We start from the raw sequence: 18,638 nt of genomic DNA on the forward strand, positions 1-18,638 counted from the left end.
CAGGGACTGAAACCCCAAGTCATCCTGCCACTAGAGTGAGAGGATAGGTGCTGGTAAATCTGCTGCATGGAGAGTATAATTTACTGTTGTTTACCATAATTTTTCAACTTCTTCCCATTTTTCCTTGGATGCTGCACAGTGTTTTTCTGGCTCCTGGAGTTTCAAAATAGTTGTTTCAAACTATTTCTAGCAGTTTGATAGTTATTTTTGGTGGAAAGACTGAGTCCTAGAGTCCCTTCTCTACCATCCTTCCCAGAAATCAATCCCTTATTTAAATTTGTATAATTTTAATGCTTCTGTTCATATTTATTCCCTCAGTACAGTAAATCAAGAGAAAATTTTACTTGTACAAAATGATACCTTTATATCCATTCTACTTTGATCACCTGATACTTCATTCCTCAGTTTTGCTGCTTAACTATGGGCTTTTCTGTGAGAACTTCAGGTTTTAATAAAATGTAAACTTCTAGTTTAAACTGCTAGCAGGCTAGCTTTGCCTGATAAAACTATTCTACCTTCCCATTTAATTTCTAATAATGGTATAAATGAAAAAAAAAAAACTAGAGATAGCACTATACAATGATAAAGACAACCGTGTGTCAGAGGTCACATCATCCATTGAGATGGATTGAGAAACTTATTTTGCCTTGCCAACTTCATATTCTACCATCTGAACAACACATATGGCCATAAAGAAAAACAGTAAGAAAAAAAAAAAACTGACTTGGATTCCTTCCACTGTCTACCACAGTGATGAGAAAAGCACATAGCATTTCCCTGGTTAAACAAAAGCTTATTTTTTGAGTCATCAGGTGCTGAATTGTATATTCTTTTTCCACCTTTCTACCCCATTAACTTCTTTATTTCTATATCCATTCAGAGACTAGGACATTCAGTACTCAAAACAGTGTAAAAGAGAGGGGATCTTCAGTCACCTAACAAAAAGAATTTGAGAAAAGAATAGAGGTAGGGAGATTATTGGATTTGAAGTATGCTTTCAAGTATACTTCACAAAGTATACTAAAAATTTGTTTCTGATTCTCCAGCTTAGACATAAAATTGCACAAAATAGCAAATTTGAACTTGTAGGCATTGAAGACTGTTCTAAAGTGGGCTGGCTCATCTACCGGCTTTTCAAAGCTAGGTTCAGGAGATCATATTTTCCCACAGTCAAGTGGAGATTAATATAAACTCAGGATAGTTTGCCCACTCAGTTGATGGCTCTTTCTGGATTAATTGTTCCCACTTAGGAACCACTAAACAGAAAGAAACTATTTGTGCCCTGTAAGGAGAATTCCAAACTCAGAAAAGGGGTGGCTTGCCCTAAGGACTCAGGATAAAAGCAGATTTCAGAGAATATTACATGTGATTCAGAGTAAAACTTGATAATTACTAATGTAGTCTTCTCCAAGTATGCTAAAGGACATAATTGACCCTTGGAAACATTTGTAGCAAGCTGTAAGAGAAAAAGAGGATTAGAATTGAAAGTATAGAGACAAAAAAGAGCAGCTGAAATAAGGAAGGAAAAGAGAAACATAGAAATTTGTTACCAACAACCAAAAAGAGAGTTAAAGTAAAAACTATATGGGAAGCATTAAAGAGCAAAAATTGTTAAAAATACCTCAAGTACAAGATGAAAGAGAAACATAACAAGACCTCCTAGAATGAGGAGGAAAAGTTTGGAGGAAAAAACTATGAGAGAAATAACAGTGGAAGCAAAGGTCAGAGATTTGAAAGCCAACCTGAAAATCCTAAGGAAGAAATCATTATGATATAACTAAAGGTAGGAATCAAAGTGAAAGTATGCCTAGCTAATTAAAAAATGAATCAAAATTTTTTAAATGCAGGAAGTGGAGACTTGGTTATAATAAGCATTGGTGGAGGGATGAATAATGAAGTTCTGCATTTCTTGTCTTGCATTAGAAGTTTGGGGCTTAGGAACAAGAGTTGTAAGTTGCTATTTTTGTTTTTTTGTTGTTTTTTTTAATAATTAAGGAAGTAAGAGTATGAGAGGCAATCACTAGTGGAATTATGAACAAATTTCTGCATTGCAAATACCTATATGGCAAATTCTCCTCAGAAGATAAAAGCAAAGACAGAAATTAGAAGAAAAGAAAGCTCCCAAATTAAAAAACATAAAGCAAAAATGCAAAACTAGAAAAATATATCAGCTGTTATAATAAATGTAAATAGATTAAATTCTCTGATAAAAGCTAAGGATATTCAGAAAAGCTCTTTGAATGCTGATGTGCTCACAAGAGACTTAACTAAACCAAAATGGCACAGAAAAATTTATAATAAAAAGACAGATATACTCTGATAAATGTGAACAAAAAGAGAAATCAATACCAATACCAAGACAACTAGAGTTCAACACCAAATTTATTTGACAGGACAATCCTAGACTTATTTTACCAGGTAAGATCCACACTGAAGATATAAATGTTACAAATAAGTATATATCAAATAACACAGCATTTAAACCCTTAAGTTAATAATAAACACATTCGAGGTATAGGACTCATACATACAACTATCTTTCAATAAAAAACAAAATTGATTAATAAATAACTGGTAATTTGTTATATAATTAGTACCATTTAAAATAAATGAACAAATATATACATATATTAAACTTCGTAAACTACAGATAGGAATCAAGCATTCATACTGCTTTATACAAATTATTCAGCTGTGGCTAAACGTTCTTAAAGAGTAGAAATTTTAGCAACCATTTTTTCTGACCATAGGTAATTAATAACAAAAAAAGTTCCAATCAGCCAAGAAAAACTCTCTTTAAATAAAAAGCTCAAAGAGAAAATAAAACCTGAAGTGTAGTCAATCTAGAAAAATAAAGAAAAATGTTAAAATACATATCAAAATTTATGGAATGAGGAATACATTTTTCTAAGAGGTAATTCATACTCAAGTAGATTGAAAATAAATAAATATGCATTCAGAATAAGAGGCTATAAAAAGGAAGGAAAAGCACCCTTTTGGATACCTAAAAGGTTATGGTAATAATAAAGAAAACAAAAAGAGCAGAACTCACGTTTAAATCCAGAAGCTGTTTTTTTTTTTTTTAATAAAAATAAGAACTATAAGGGTGAACAGGTGGTTCAGTGGTAGAATGCTCACCTTCCATGTGGGAGATCCGAGTTTAATTCCTGGACCATGTGCCCAAAAATAAATGAATGAATGAATGAATGAATAAATAAAAACATAGACACAAACATACATACATACATACAATAAAATGGAAAAACACTTGACAAACTTAAGGAAAATAAAAGGGACAGTTACAATAATCAGAATAAAAGTTTGTACTAATGAACAGTAGTTTTAAAAAGATTAGATAGTGGGCGGGCAACCATGGCTGAGTGGCAGAGTTCTCTCCCGCCATACCCAAGACCTGGGTTCGATTCCTGGTGCTTTTCTGAAGATCTAGATGAAACAATTTTCTGGAATATATTAATTTTGAGAAGAAAATTCTATTTGAATCCAAAAATCACTTTTTGTTATCTAATCCAATTCAATTAAGTAACTAAAAATATAGTCAAGAATTATGTAAATAATAGCATTATTTGAGAATAAAAATCACATCATTATTAAGAATACTCTCTAAAGCCAGACTGTGTGAGATAGGATTAAAGTTGTATGAAATACTAACCCTCTTGAGCCTCAATTTCCTCTTCTGTAAAATGGGTACAGTATATACATTGAACTGTCCATTTCATTTCATAATTCTTCTTAATAAGTACCTTGATCTAGAAACAAAAGAAATTTTGTGAATTCCTTTTAATGCAAAAACATACTCATTATGTAAACTGAAAACCCCAATAATTAAGCCTTCACAAGAAGTTGTACAAATGTCAAGTATTCTGATATTTTGATGGGCTATAGTTAATTTGTTTAAAAGTGTTTAAGAGAGCAGAGTGTAGGAGTGAAGAACTTTTTTCCCCTTCAAATTAGTCCTAATATTTAAAGGAATCAGAAGTGTTTATAATTATTCATAATAAAAGTTTATAAATTTTTCCTTCTACTGAGTCATATCCATGTATCGTGTTTTTCATGTTCTAGTATATTATGCATAGTAACTCATTTAAAACAAAATGAGGCATTTTTGTATCTAGAATGTCTGTAATACCACCACAAAGAATGATGCAATTGTTTTCAAATTCTACATGCTTATATATATCCCATTAAGTTTTTGCATATGTTAATCATAGTGAAAGGATAAAGCAAAATGAATAAGTATTGAAGATTGAGAGTATTGTTTTATGTATGATAATATGAAGAATGAGCTAAAATCATGAAAAATTTTAATTTGGAAATCTACTATACAAATACAAGGAAATGACTCTACAATCATCTCATAAAGTTGATATTGCATACAAACTTTTAGTATTTTTTAAGATATTAAAAATACTATATTCTGTTAAAGACAAATTAAGAGTTTCATGCTGTTTTGAGAGTTAATTATGTGAACTTCATCCTTAGGCTTATTTAAACAAACATCACATAAACGTCTTTTTAATCCTTACTTGTAAAAAAATCAATAAATGTTAATATATTCTAAGGAAAAAGGATGATTTATGTTAGACTTCAGAGTTCCTATTAAAGCAATAATATTTTACAGGTGGGATTTTATAGGTCGCAGAAAAGAGAACGTACTGAAATACTATATTTTAGTATCGAACACATGCTTTTTCAAAATATTTGTCCTCTGTAGATTTGAAACTTCTTTTTATCTATATACATCTTTATTTCAGATCAGGAGACCTAATTAAGTATTCAGCTGTCAACAGGAGTTCTGTGCATCTTATTGCATGCAAATTTTAAAGACTAATATGGCACTGCCCAGTCAGCTTAAGAAAATCTTATAGTTAAGGTCCTGCTAATAAAGAAGAAGACTAGAGATATTTAAATATGCCATGGAATATGTTTCAGAGTAGACTTAAATCTATTTTAAGGATCATGCTAATAGAAAATTCAATTGCATCATTACTGATAGTAGTAGTGGGTTATGAAATTGGCTATAATGCTGCATCTGCACATGAACTAATTTCAATTTTGAATATTTGCTTTATCAACATAACAAAAGTAACTCTTCAATATCCAAGTGCATATAAGTCAGATATAGAAATTTTCTCTGCAAATCAGGCTGTGAATCTAAAAAACTCATTATTCCTAGCTGTAGAAAACGAGGCCAAGCTACATGCAGATGAAGGGAAACCCTATCTTTCTCATTAGCTTATTTGCTTATTATTTACATGCTTATTGCATTTTTGTCAATACCTTAAAGTTACTCCATGAGTCACCTATAACTATGGAAGCAGTCTCTATTTCTGTCATTAAATTATCTTAGAAATCTAGTTATTGGTGAATTGTTAAGCACATCCCACAGGATCTAGGGGGGTGGTTGGATGGCTGACCAAGGCCATTTTGTTATCTAATAAACCGTAAATATGACTGATACTATATCATAAAAGTAGATATACAGCTACAAAATTATTCTGATTTAAACTTTAAAGCAATAAACTTGAATCTATGATTGTTTTGTAAACTTTTAGAGCTAAGAGAAAGCCAGAGATCACTAGCCAAACCTTTCATTTCTATGTGAAAAAAAAAAAAAACAATTCAAAGCAGCCAAACTAACCAAACACCTGCCTATGATTTCAGCTAATTAGCTCTACAAAGGCAAGACTAGAACTTCTCTTTTCTGATTGCCAATGAAGCATGTTCTCTTCTCATAACACTTTATCAAAAACTTATTAAAAGAATATGAAAGTATAGACATGTTAATATACCACAAATTCCAAAGGACTATTAAGAAAACACTGAAGTATGATTTTATCATATATGTGACCTAAAACAAAATACTAGCAAAAATGAATAATTTTTACTTGGTTTTATTATTGATTTATTCATGTGGTTCTCATTCTGAAAAAGCTCCTCATAACTTATTTAGATAGTTCAGGTTATTTTTTTTTAAGCTCTGAAGAATATTTCAATGCATTGCCTTTTATTCACTTTGGTTACCATGACTTTGAAAAACATGCCTGCACTACCTAGATAAGAATGCTTTAAAAATAGGCATTGTAGTATCTAAGTAATTGAACATTTAGAACATTGTAGTTGCAAGGATTTAGAACCCTGCTACTCAGAGTGTGGTCTCACAAACCAACAGCATCTGAATCAAAGGGAACTTGTTAGAAATGCAGATTGTCAACCACCCCTTTTCTCGACTCTAGCCCCACTTAATTAGAATCTGTGCCTTAACAGGATCCCCAGGTGATTCTCATGCACAGTAAAGTTTGAAAAGACTTACTAAGAGAGAAGAAATCTCAGAACCTGATCCTGTTTGTCGTCATTTCTTTGTTCTTTCTTTTACATCTTTCTTCCTTCACCCCTCCCCCACAAAAAAAGGACCAAAACAAACAAACCAACCATGAAAATATCAAGTTCACATTAATGGGTATAAAAGGACAGTTTAAATTTTGTAGAAGAGAGGAGAGGAAATTCATCACTTAGTTCTGGACAGCATGTAGGGCTAATTGACTGATTATACTTACATGTCTTTGGAATGTTTTGTAGCATCAGCTGATCCACATCCCAGACCCTCTTCCCCCCCATTCATTGTCCCCATTGATCCTTGTTCCCAAAACCGAGGTTGTGTAACTGTGTTGAGAAGTGGATTACAGGAGTTAATTATACAGTGTTGAGTTTACAGAGAGTGAGCCACAAAGCATCAAAAGTAGGGACTGCCTGTTCCAGTTAAGGACAGAGAGCAGCAAAAGATTTATTATTGGTTATGCAACCTGGAAACCAGTGTGAATTACAGGCATTGTAAGGCGGAAGAGCAATGGTTGTGATTAAAACCGAAGTAAGATACTTAAGTCCAGGCCTCCATGTACAGAGAGGACTCCAGGGAGCTGTTCTTCCAGTGAGTGATGGATTGGAAGGCAGTCTAGTGTAGTGATTAAGGGCTTAGACTTTGAATTAAAACTTTCTTGATTCAAATCCCAGCTCATCTAATTCGTTGGCTCCAAGACTGTGGGCAAGTCACTTAACCTCCCTGTTGTCTTCGTCTGAAACAAGATCACCTGCCTCATAGGATTATTGTAAACAGTAAATGAGGAAATATATGTAAAAAACACTTAGCACAGTGTGTGGGATATAGTCGATACTGCTAGGGTTGTAAAAATTATTTTATGTGATTCTTCTGATCGCTTCCCCTCGTGCACAATAGCATGATTTTTTATGTTGTTTTCTGGGATCTGGCTGTGGTCTGCAGCCAACACAGAATACTGCAGCTTTAACTAAAGGAACTTACCCGGGGCTAAAGAGTGATTATTGATCATCCCTGGGAAAATGAGTCCTAGTCAGGTGGTGGGGAATGTGATCAAAGAAAATGAGAAATATCATACCACTTAGATTCTGAATTGAAAGATATGAGATATAAACTTACTTGGGAGAAAAAAACAACAGATGATTCCATAACAACATAGTCTCATGTTGAAAATTACATAGTAATTAGGATGTTTGTGTTGATTGAAAGGAAGCCATCAATATTGGCCATAAACAACTTTTATTTTCTTCAAGTGTTTTGTTCAAGTGAAGAAGAAAAAAGAAAAAGTCTTGTAGGCAAAACTCAGTTTGACTTCCAGTTCAGATTTTTTAAAATATGCTCAATATTTAATGACTTTGTATAAGCATAGACATGCTTGAATCTTGATTTAGAAGCCCACTCAGCACTAGAGGGCAGAATGTGAGAAAGTAATGATGCTAATGCAATTAAAATAGCTACCAGCTTGCAGCCCTCATTGCGGTTATAAGAGCAGAGAGCAGACAAGCAAGAGGGAGAAAGTTCTGAAGTGTGCTAAGCAGGTAGTGTTTTATAATTTCATCATTCAAATGTAGGTTGACAACTTTTTAGTGCTTTCTAGATAATTCAGACTTTTGAGAAAAATGGGAAACTAAAAGTTTATAACTGCTTAACAGTTGTGCTTTAAATTAGGTGTTAAGGTGAAACATTATAGAACTTGAGGTATTTTCCATCTTGAGGAATTTAGGGTAACAGGTTGCTTTGAAAATAGGTTAGAAATAATTAGGTGGAAAACAATATTGGTTCCTTGTTCCCTTTCCCTTATGGTCCCTGCTGTTCTCTACATGTTCAGCACAGGATTTAGAATGATGCTTACGTCTGCAGGACTGGTGGTTGGCTTCAAGTTGGGGAGAGTGGGGCATAGGGAGGGTTGTAGCAGTAAGGCAGTCAACAGTTATTACATTAACTTTCGGAAAAATGAAAAGACCCTGAACTAGGGTCGTAGGAGTGGGGGGCAGAGGAAGAAACGGCTTTCCACAGTCAGTTGTAGAATTGTCTGTATTTCTAGAAATAAGTGAAAATCATCACGTCAGTGACTGGTTAAATATTATGTAAAGGTCATTAGGGCTGGGCTAATTCTTAAATCCTGTGACTTCCTGCGGGTGTTTGTTTCAGTCTCTGATTTTCGGTCTAATCTGATATTCTTTCCCTTCTCTTCTTTTCCACAGTGCTCATGTGTCCCAAGTCAGCAATGTTTCAACAACTGGAGAGTAAGTTATTTGTTGTTGTTTTTATTTATTTTTTATTTTTTTGCCCTTTCCCATTTTTTAACAGCAGAGGAAAGCAATTTTGATTGTTTGCAGTATTAGAAGATTAATAAGCAACCAATGGTGGTTTTTTAAAAATAACTCTACATAGGGGAGGGAACTAAAAAAGAAGTGATCCTGTTTGAGCTTTGTGTGGGTGTGTGACTACAGACAGCTCATTTGAAAATAGGAGCTTGTTGTTTATTTGATTAAAAATAATGTTGGAATCAATATCTGCAAAGCAATCTGTACTTTGGGAGACATCTTTCCATAGGAGATGCTATTAAGGATTAAAAGATTAGCTGCATCTTAATTTCATACTTCATTAATTTTATTCGCCCTGCATTTTTGAACATTTGCAATGTGCCAAACCCAGTATAGGTTAGGAGCCCAGAAAGGAAAGCAAGCTGATGATGTGGCAGCACGTCCTTTCTTCACAGGACAGTGCAGTGCTCTAGTCATTAGGTAAACCACTGGCTTTTTCCTTCAAAGGCTTCCAGTTGCACCTAGTTGAAAATCTAAGTACCAGTTACCTGCCCCCTGCCCACCTCTCTGACTATCTTGCTCTTTACACTTCTGCTGCATGTGGCCTCTCTGTACCTGGGACAGGCCAGCTTTTCCTGCCTCCCTACTGGCTGTTTCTCACTCTGGCCAGCACTTACCATTCATCGCGTTGTTAAAATGTCATCTCATCTGAGAAGCCATCCCTGACTGCCCACCATCATTCTCAATCCTTTTACTATTTTATAGAGAAGTTACCACTAATTGAAATGATAAAATTATAGTGTTTATTACTTATTTTGCCACACAAGAATGTAAGCTCCATAAAAGTAGGGACCTTGTCTAGCATATCTGTAGCCGTATCCCTAGTACCTAGGAAAGTGCCTGGCGTATATTAAGAACTAAATAAATATATTTTTTTGAATGACTGAATGAATACTTCCTTGCCCAGTGATTTTTTCATTACATCTACTTCTCTTCCTTTCTTTCTGAGACAAGTATAGACCTTTTTGGAGGAGTCTCTTCCATCAACAAGACTAGGTGTAGGAGATTGGAATATGTGATATGATGGGGAAAAAGAAGAATTAGAAGAGGCACTAATTAGAATGAATTTAGATCGAACAGATTGAATTTGGGCTTTTTTTCTTTTTTATTGGGTGAGGAAGAAATCATAGGGTAATTTATCTTCCCTTAGCTTTATGAATTTTAAAGAGTCCACAACTAGACCAATACTTTTTGTTTCCTGATAACCTTTCCTTCTTATATGTCTTGTACAGTTTGGGAAAGGCACAATTTGGTCTGTATGCATATGTCAGTTTATTCACATTCCTTCATACTTCTGTCATATAATCTTCAATCATTTGGAATGTGGAATTCTAAATATAAAAGTTTTAATTCCCATGTTAAACTATACTTGCTCATGGTCTTAAACTATTTTACATAAAATTTAAATGAAATTACTATGAGTCTATTATAAAACTGCATTTTGACAAATCTAAAACTCCTTAACTTTTCAAAACCTATTTTATTTAAGTGAATCCTACTTCTCAAACTGAGCACTTAAAAAATATATATATATATGATATTTTCATGCTTTAAGGAGTTTAAGTTTAGAACTTTCCATGCCATATTATTCAGTATATATAATGCGGTAATAAAAGAAGGTTTAGACACACTGAAGGATTATGCAGCTTTAAAAATGATACTATTTATATCTCATCAGGCAGTCTTTTCAGCCCTTTGTGCTCAGGTTGAACAAAGAAAATCTATCCTTCCAACTTTTCATAACAACATATTTTGGAGTATTTGCATAAATATGGTTTCAGTTATATACATCACAATTTAATTCAGTAGCACTTAGGAAAGATTATGCCATGCTGTTATAAGTAGTAATTCTGATAAGGGGTATGTGTGTGTGTGTGTGTGCGCGCACGCGTGCACACATTTCTAATAGCATTATTCCCTACATAATTATATCTTAAAGGGATTCTAAATAGGAAATCAGAGCGTAAATGTTCCCATTGCCATGGGGAGAAATTGGAAACAAAATAGGGGTCACCAGTCCCAAACAGTTCTGAAACCCTGCAGGGCAAACACCATTAGATTTCAAGGTCTAATAGTCATCTATAGAATAATGTCTTCAGCCCCACCCTTTCTAAGGGCTTGTACAGTGGCCCTGCTCATTCCAAAGACTAGGGTGAAGTTTCCAGCATCCTCAGTACTTGGGCTGGCAGCCATGCTCTAGGGTTCACTTTCCTCAAGCATTGGCGTGGCAGGCAGACTTTACTGTCTCCCTTTAAGATAGGCATCCTAAAATTATTTGTACTAGTTTGTTTGCAAATCATGCAGAACTGTATGAAATCTGGAGGAAAACTGCTTTTCTAAGAATAAGTTAATTATTTTTCCTCATTCTGCCTTATATTAAATGACCCTTATTCCTGAATGACTCCTATAATTGTTGCTGTACTTGTTATGAATGTTTCAGTAATCCTGGAACTCACAGAGATGAGAAAGAAATTTATCAAATTGATGGAATTTGTTTTGTTTGTTTTTTTATTTTGGTGGAGTGCGTGGTCCAGGAATCAAACCCGGGCCTCCTGCATGGAAGGCGAGCATTCTATCACTGAACCACCTATTTAATCTAATTTTGTTTTTAACACACGATGCAAAGATTTTTTAATTTAATGCCTCATCCTTGTCTTTGTTCACCAAGATATGGTTTATCTTCCATTGGAAATTCAAAAGTATGGGAATTTGAAAACTCTATCACTGGTAAACTTGTTTGTTTGATTGACTCTGTATTATTATTTTCTTTTTTACCAGACTCTTAGAAAGAACTATCCGGTCAGCCGTAGAGCAGCATCTTTTTGATGTTAATAACTCTGGAGGTCAAAGTCCAGAGGACTCGGAACCTGGAGCATCATCAGCATCTTCCACAACTTCTGCTAGACAGCGGCGACGCCAATCCAAGGACCAGGATGAAATTAGAAGAGCCAGAGATATGTACGTCAGCATGTGTTTTAATCTTGCTTGTGTTTTCTCTTTGTTTTGAAAAATATATACCCCAAAACTAATCACTGTGTTATGATCAGACTTCCTACACCTCTCCCATTTCAGTATTTAGGTTAAAATCTTAAAAATTTTTGTTTGGATCATTCTACACTTAGCTAATGTTTGGGAACTAGTAGGTGATTGAATAAATATTTCAGTTCCATCTAAATGTTTGATGTGCTGTAGAAAACCACCTCTGATTTAATAAATTTCATGACTTCATCATGAATATCTTTTTTAAAGGGATCCTAAACTATGAATGGAGAAAGTTGTCATTCGCCTGTCCAGCAGAAAAGTTGTTTTATTCTTTTGCTATGTGACTGTTGGGCCAACTTATGATGAACCAGCAGATTTTTCAGTATATTCACTTGATTAAATACTAGAAAGTCACTGTAGTATTCTGACTGTTAATTATATTTTCATATGAGAAAGACTGAGTTTAAGTCTAATCAAAAGAGGAAATGCTTAAGTTCTTTATTATTACTATGACTGATTTTAAAACATTCCCAAAGCATGAATTTTAAGAGTAATATTGCAGGGGATCTTTAATCTCCATTAAAGAATTTGATAAAATATAGATGAAAAATTACTATTCATATTATTTAACAATCATGATTTTAAATGTCAAACAAATAAATTAACATATAATAGACTATATTCATATATATTTTCCCTAAAAGTTTCCATTTTGTTTTTATGTATGTAGATTTAGTCTCTGTAAAGTTATTATTTTAAACTCCTTATTAAATATCAAGAATTTGTTTAATAAGGAGTTTCTGTCAACTCTTTGTTTAATAAAGAGTTAACAGAAACTTCTTATTAGATCAGATCCTGGTCCCCCTCATTCATTTTCACTTGGACTCAAAATCGATATAAAAACCATTATGAAAATAATGGAAATTTCTTTTTGCTTAAAGAAAGACACAGAAAATAAATAGTATGAATAAATCTCATGTTGTACATCACTGAAGTATTTAAGGGATATATTAACAAACATAATTATGAAAATAAAACGGTTTTAGTGATATGACCAATTAACTTTTCAAGTGGTATATGCAACACTTTGAAAAAGATTTGTCTTGGAGCTGGTGGGTAAGAGGAGTTGCAATATTCCATTTAGAAAATAGAAAAATTATAATAGAGAAGATTACATTTAAACTTAGCTACTGATTGAGTTTTATAGAAAGGTTTTAGAGAATATAATAATGAGTTTGTATGCTGCCGAGTTGCACATCAAGTACAAATTATTCATTTAACACTGTTCCTATCTCTGCCTCACTTTTTGCCAGAGTGTAGCAACACTTTGTATTTTTAAAATACCTTTTTAAAGGAAGGTCGCATATAGACAGGGACCAGACAGGGCAGAGAAATATGAAACATAGGGTAACCTCTCTTGCAGGATTTAAATATAGTTTCTCAAGTCTAGGGATGTTTCTTGTTTGTATCATTCTCCTAGTCATGACTTCTCCCTCCAAGCTCACACAGAGACACTTCTCTGAGAATTCTAGATCTTTGCATGAGCAAGGTCCTTTTCTCTCAAGGCCCCAGACCTAGCTACTAATTTTGCCTGTCCCGGTATGGACGCAAATCAATAATCTTCCCCCTACCCCTCTCTCCTGCCTTAATCCTAGCTAATCTGTTCCTTTACTCACCTTCCTTGCTCCAGGGCTCTTATTACAATCTTCTTTCTCTCCAGCTCTATTCTTTTCCAGCCATCCTCAGAAGGCTTTTCTCTCTGCATGCAGGAGGAGATTTTAAGAGTGTTAGCCTGAATATATATGCCTCCATGTTAGTCCCTATCAGCTTTTCTTCTTCAATTATTTTATATTTAGAATGAGGTGGTGTCCAGGCTCTCCCCAATACCATGGGAATGTGTTCCACCCTTTTTGAGGCCTGGAGCACCAGAACTCTTCCCTGAACATCAAGGAGGAAGGCCCACTGCTGCCTCTGGTGCAAACTACCTTTCTACATGCATCGGTGGTTCTGCTGTCCTGATCATCCATTTACAAAGCCAGTCCGGCATTTTTGCTGTTTGCAAATTGCAGTACACCTCTTCTTTGGTACCAAAATCTGTTTTAAAATGGCCCTCTCAGCTCATGTGGGTCTTCTGTATTCTCCTTGGGGGAACATTTTTTTCTCTTATCATCTCTTAGCTTTCTCTCATAAAGGGCTCCAGGAAAGGATTAAGACCCACCTTGAATTGGTAGGGCCAAATCTCCATGGAAACAATCTAATAAAAATGTCCCACCCAACAAAAGTCTACCCCCACAAGATTGGACTAAAAGAACAAAGAATTTCCTGGGGTACATAACATTCAAATCACCACGCATAATATTAGGAAATACAAATTTTATTCATTTGTACCTCCCTAAGTCATGGTAATTCAGACAGGTGCTGGACTGATGGTTTAACTTACTCTGTGATAGATTTAAAACACAATTTGCTAAGCAATGTAATTTTGTGAAAACCATCTTATGGAAATGTTTAAAATATTTAGAGGAGAACTGTCTCAAGAACATTAGAAGAAAATTCCATAAATATGACATTTGCATATATTTCTAAAGCTAAATCATGAAGGATTTTTACATTATAAGCTTGGACTGGTAAGTAACAAATCCATGTGTAGTTAAAATGCTTTGAATTCTATAGTTTTAGTAACTTATACTATTTCTACCAAGATTTCTAACTCAGAGAGATTTATGTATATTTAATGTATTTCTACTATGAATCCCATTTGGTAAAATCAATATATCCCTTTCTAGAGAAGACATCGTATTTCCATTTCATATTTTTCTCCAAATAATGATTTATAAGAATATTAATTTATAAGATTAAAAACAATCTACTGTGAATAATGGAAATTTTTATGTCAAATTGCACTATTCTCCCTGTTTCAATACAAATTACTTTTGGTTCAAGTACAAAAGCTGTTCATTGGTAGAAACACAACCCTTGCCAGTTTGCCTCTAGTAATACTTTCTCTTTTAATGTGATTTATTTGGCATCAAGCATTCTCAGGAGTGGCACTCTACTTAGATTTTGATCAAAGCTGCAAACTGAAATTTCCTGGCACTCTTGTGACTTCCGATTATTATTAAATAACCTTTTGCCCTCTAAAGCAAAATTAAACTAATTTTTTTTTTCCAATTCAAGGGGACTTGTCAACAAAGAAAATATCCCCTCTGGATTCAGCCACCTTGATGACTGTATATTGAATGCTCAGGAAGTGGAAAAATTACATGAAAACAATTCTGGTTATATTGAAGAAAGGAGCAAACCTAAACGTCAGAAATCCAGTACCAAATTTTCTGAGCTCAATGAAATTCAAGATGGTCTTGTGGTAAGTGAAAATTTCTATAAAATCTTTATTAGTAGCAACTTAGGGAAAACATGTCTCTTTTCCCTGCTTTTTAAAAAAATCCAAAATAATTTCAGAGGCTTGAGCTTGACAGAATCATAAAATATGAGTTTTGAGAGGTCTTAGAGCTACTAAGTATATACCACTGTATTTTCTTTATAAATATAAAATTGAGGCTGAGACTTTGATTCCCGTGTTATCCAAATTGGTTTGATCTTTTTAAATTTTAGTTTTGTAATAAAACTGTCTATCAAGCATTTCTTGTCATGTCCCCAATTCTGTTATTTATTTTGTCTATGTTTATATATATATAAAAATTGAGTGAACTTAAAGCAAAGTGAAAGAAAAATACATAGAGGAAAATGATCAACAATCAAATGCTTCATGTTTAGAATCAAAGTCCCTTTTAATTCTTAAAAATTAACAGTTTTTAAAAAATTAACAGAAAAATCACTGAAGATAAATTTTATAGTATAACATGAACTGAAGTTCCTGATGAAAATAGGCAATATCCATTCTTACAGTTCAGTATAAATCCTCTGATCTACTTTATTTTTCTGACCAGCTTTTAGCCTCATCCTAGGCTTTCCTTCCATTTAAGCAAAACTTAATGGACTACCAGTTTTCCCATTGTCAATTTCTGCATCTGCTCTAGTAGGATTGATAGAGTTTCCCTAAATAGAATGTATTTGAATGCAAATGTAGGGGAAAACTTGTTTATGTGATTTTCCCTCCAAAATGCCCTGCTGCTTTGCTTCTAGAAATAAGCTGATCAGCCAGAACTGACAGAAATAATCATCCACTTTAGACCATGTCTAATACAGTTGACAAAATAAAAAGTTTAGTTTTTTATTTTTTATATATATTCACTATATTTTATTTATATTAATGATTTAATCTTTTTCATTGGGAAAAGTAAATAAAATGAATAAAATAAAATGAATGATACTTATCTCATTAGCTCTTTATTTGGCTCCTTGTTTGCCTGTCAAAGAGAATTACAGTGACTAAAAGTCTGGGATGTAGATTTATAGCTTTAAAGAATATACTTCTCAGTTTGAATCCCTTTTTACATGAATTTAACCCATCAGTTTTTCCCACCAGCAAAGTATGTTAAGTTAGCTAGTAGATAATAGTTAATAGAAGTGGAAAAGTACATTTATTCCTTATACATGTGTTTGATATAATTATGGACATAGTCTTTGCTTAAAAACATTTGGATGGGAAATCCTAATCCCATTTCTGTCTTTTTTTATGTGAAAGGATTTGCCCCCACTGTAATTCCAGTTTCTGCATTCCAGGACTGTACATGTCACATGTTAACTTAAGTGAGCTAACTGGACCATGTCTTTGTTGCAACAAATAATTTTAAACTCTGCCAGCATAATTTAGAAATAAGAGAAACTTTCTCATCTGTAAAGTGAGCGTGTTCTCTAGTCTCTCTGCTAATTCACCTAGTCCGTGAATTGGGAAACATAACAGTGACTGGTACTTGAATTACTATCCTGAAAGTTGTTCTGCATCTTAACTGCCACTTATTTTTACCCTTCTAATTTTACTTTTCCCAATTTTCCTCCAAAATTTCCCCCCATCTCATTTCAAGTTCTTTACACCCTGACCAGACATTTGTTTCTATAGCTCAAACTAAATAGAATTATACATATTTATATGTCTTCTATGTGCCAGGAATTGGTTTGGGTCCTGGAGATACAGCAGTGAGAAAGGGAAAATTTTTTGCCTTCATGGAGTTTGCATTCTAGTAAAAAATAAATAATAAACAAGATAAATAAATAAGACATATAATATGTTAGATAGTAGTAAATACTAGGAATAATAATAAAAGCAGAGACTAGGGACAGGAATGGTGAGAGAGTAGAGGTTTCAATTGTAGATAGGGTGCTCAGAGGAGGACTCATTGAGCATTGCATTTGTGTATAAAGATCTAGGGGAAGAGAGTGAGCAAGTCATGCAGAAGGAAAAGCAAATGCAAAGGCCCTGAGACAAGAATTTATCCAGAGTATTTAAGGAACTACAAACACACAATGAGATTGAAAGAGAGAGAGCAAAGTAGAAGGAAGGGAAAGACAGATTAAGTAGGGTCTTATAGATCATTGTCAAGACAATGATATTTTTTCTGAGTGAGATGGGAAGCCTTTGGAGTGACATGGTCTGACTTCCTTAAATTCAGTCTACCATGTTGAGAATAGACAGTAAGTCGACAAGGGCAGAAGCAGGGAGATCAGTCAAGAAGTTATCACAGAACTCTAGGTTTAAGAGGATGGTGGCTTGAACTAAGATGATTAGAGCCAGCACATTTGGCCTGGCAGTTAAGAGCCATGACATAGGATGAGGTAAATCAAGGAACAAATATAGCTATAAAAGGGAAGTGGCCGAGGGACTGCGCTTTGATGCACGCTGATATTGAGAGAATGGCGAGATGATAAGATACCAGAAAAAGAGATTTAAAAGGAGCAGCCAGAAAAGTGAAAGGAAAAGAGGTCAGTTTGGTGTCTTGGAAGCCAAGTAGAGCAAGTGTCTCAAGGAAGACGGAGGCTTACATGATTGGATTCATAGAAGACAGAGTTTGAGCACTGGATTCAGCAGTGTGGAAGTCACTGGTCATCTTAACAAAAGTGGTTTTGGTGGAGAGATGGGAGAAAAAGCATTTCTGCAGAAAAAATGGGAGAGAATAAATGAAGACTGCAATTAATAATTTTGCAGTGATCTCAATAGCCCACAACACAGCCAAAGAGGAGAAGATGATGAAGACCTAGAAAAGCATCTCATAGATATCGTATCGCTAAAGTGAGACTGATCTGGTTACTTTTCTTTCCGTTTCATCCTTTTGCAGATAACATGACCAGCAGAGACAGAGACGGCAAATAGTATGGCGCTCAGAAATTAGTAATAGTTGAGATACCAATCAGAACTTCAGATTGCTCTATTTTGTCTCTAATTGTTGCCATGATCCCAACCTTCCCCTCTTAAACTCCTAACTCATATCTGTGCCCATTAGTCACTCTAAGAAGAAAACCTTATCCCCTGCTTTGCTTTGAGCAGTAAAGGAAACAATGTGTGACAACCAGCATGTTTTTTTCACTAACTTCCCTTACCCTACTTCAAAATTTTTCTGGATATCTATCCATTTTATTTTCTCACCTACTCAAATGATGAAGTGATCTTACTAAATTCTAAGGTTAGCCTCTATGTTTAAGTAGTATCCTTCAAATTCTGTTTTTTCTATCCATCACCCAACCCAATACAGACACACAAACATATACACAAACACACACACTCACTCTCACATACATTTTTTTTTTTTTTTTTTTAAGAGAGAGGGAGGAAGGGAAGGAAAGACAGAGAAGGAAGGAAGGATGGAAGGAAGGGAAACATTTTTAAACATTTTCTTGTTTTATTATATTTTGTTTGTTTATTTGTTTTTTTTACATGGGCTGGGGCCGGGAATCGAACCGGGGTCCTCCGGCACGGCAGGCAAGCACTCTTGCCCGCTGAGCCACCGCGGCCCGCCCTCTCACATACATTTTTAATTCCTCCCTCTCCATTGGCTCATTTCCAATGGTCTAGGAAATTCTCT

The 18,638-nt window shown here is 34.3% G+C and overlaps 1 protein-coding gene across 6 annotated transcripts in view; it reads left to right on the forward strand.

Annotated features, from left to right (window-relative positions):
- The window catches only part of FAM13A (family with sequence similarity 13 member A), a 344,433-nt gene that overhangs the window by 276,335 nt on the left and 49,460 nt on the right, over positions 1-18,638 (forward strand). For all 6 annotated transcript variants that reach the window (XM_077142873.1, XM_077142872.1, XM_077142870.1 and 3 more), the window contains 3 exons: positions 8,557-8,598; positions 11,458-11,637; positions 14,839-15,025. In XM_077142873.1, coding sequence (XP_076998988.1) covers positions 8,557-8,598; positions 11,458-11,637; positions 14,839-15,025 — 409 coding nt within the window. The remainder of the gene's footprint in view (positions 1-8,556; positions 8,599-11,457; positions 11,638-14,838; positions 15,026-18,638) is intronic.

Source organism: Tamandua tetradactyla, chromosome 24 (genome assembly GCF_023851605.1).
Source record: "Tamandua tetradactyla isolate mTamTet1 chromosome 24, mTamTet1.pri, whole genome shotgun sequence".
Classification (NCBI taxonomy): Eukaryota; Metazoa; Chordata; class Mammalia; order Pilosa; family Myrmecophagidae; genus Tamandua; species Tamandua tetradactyla.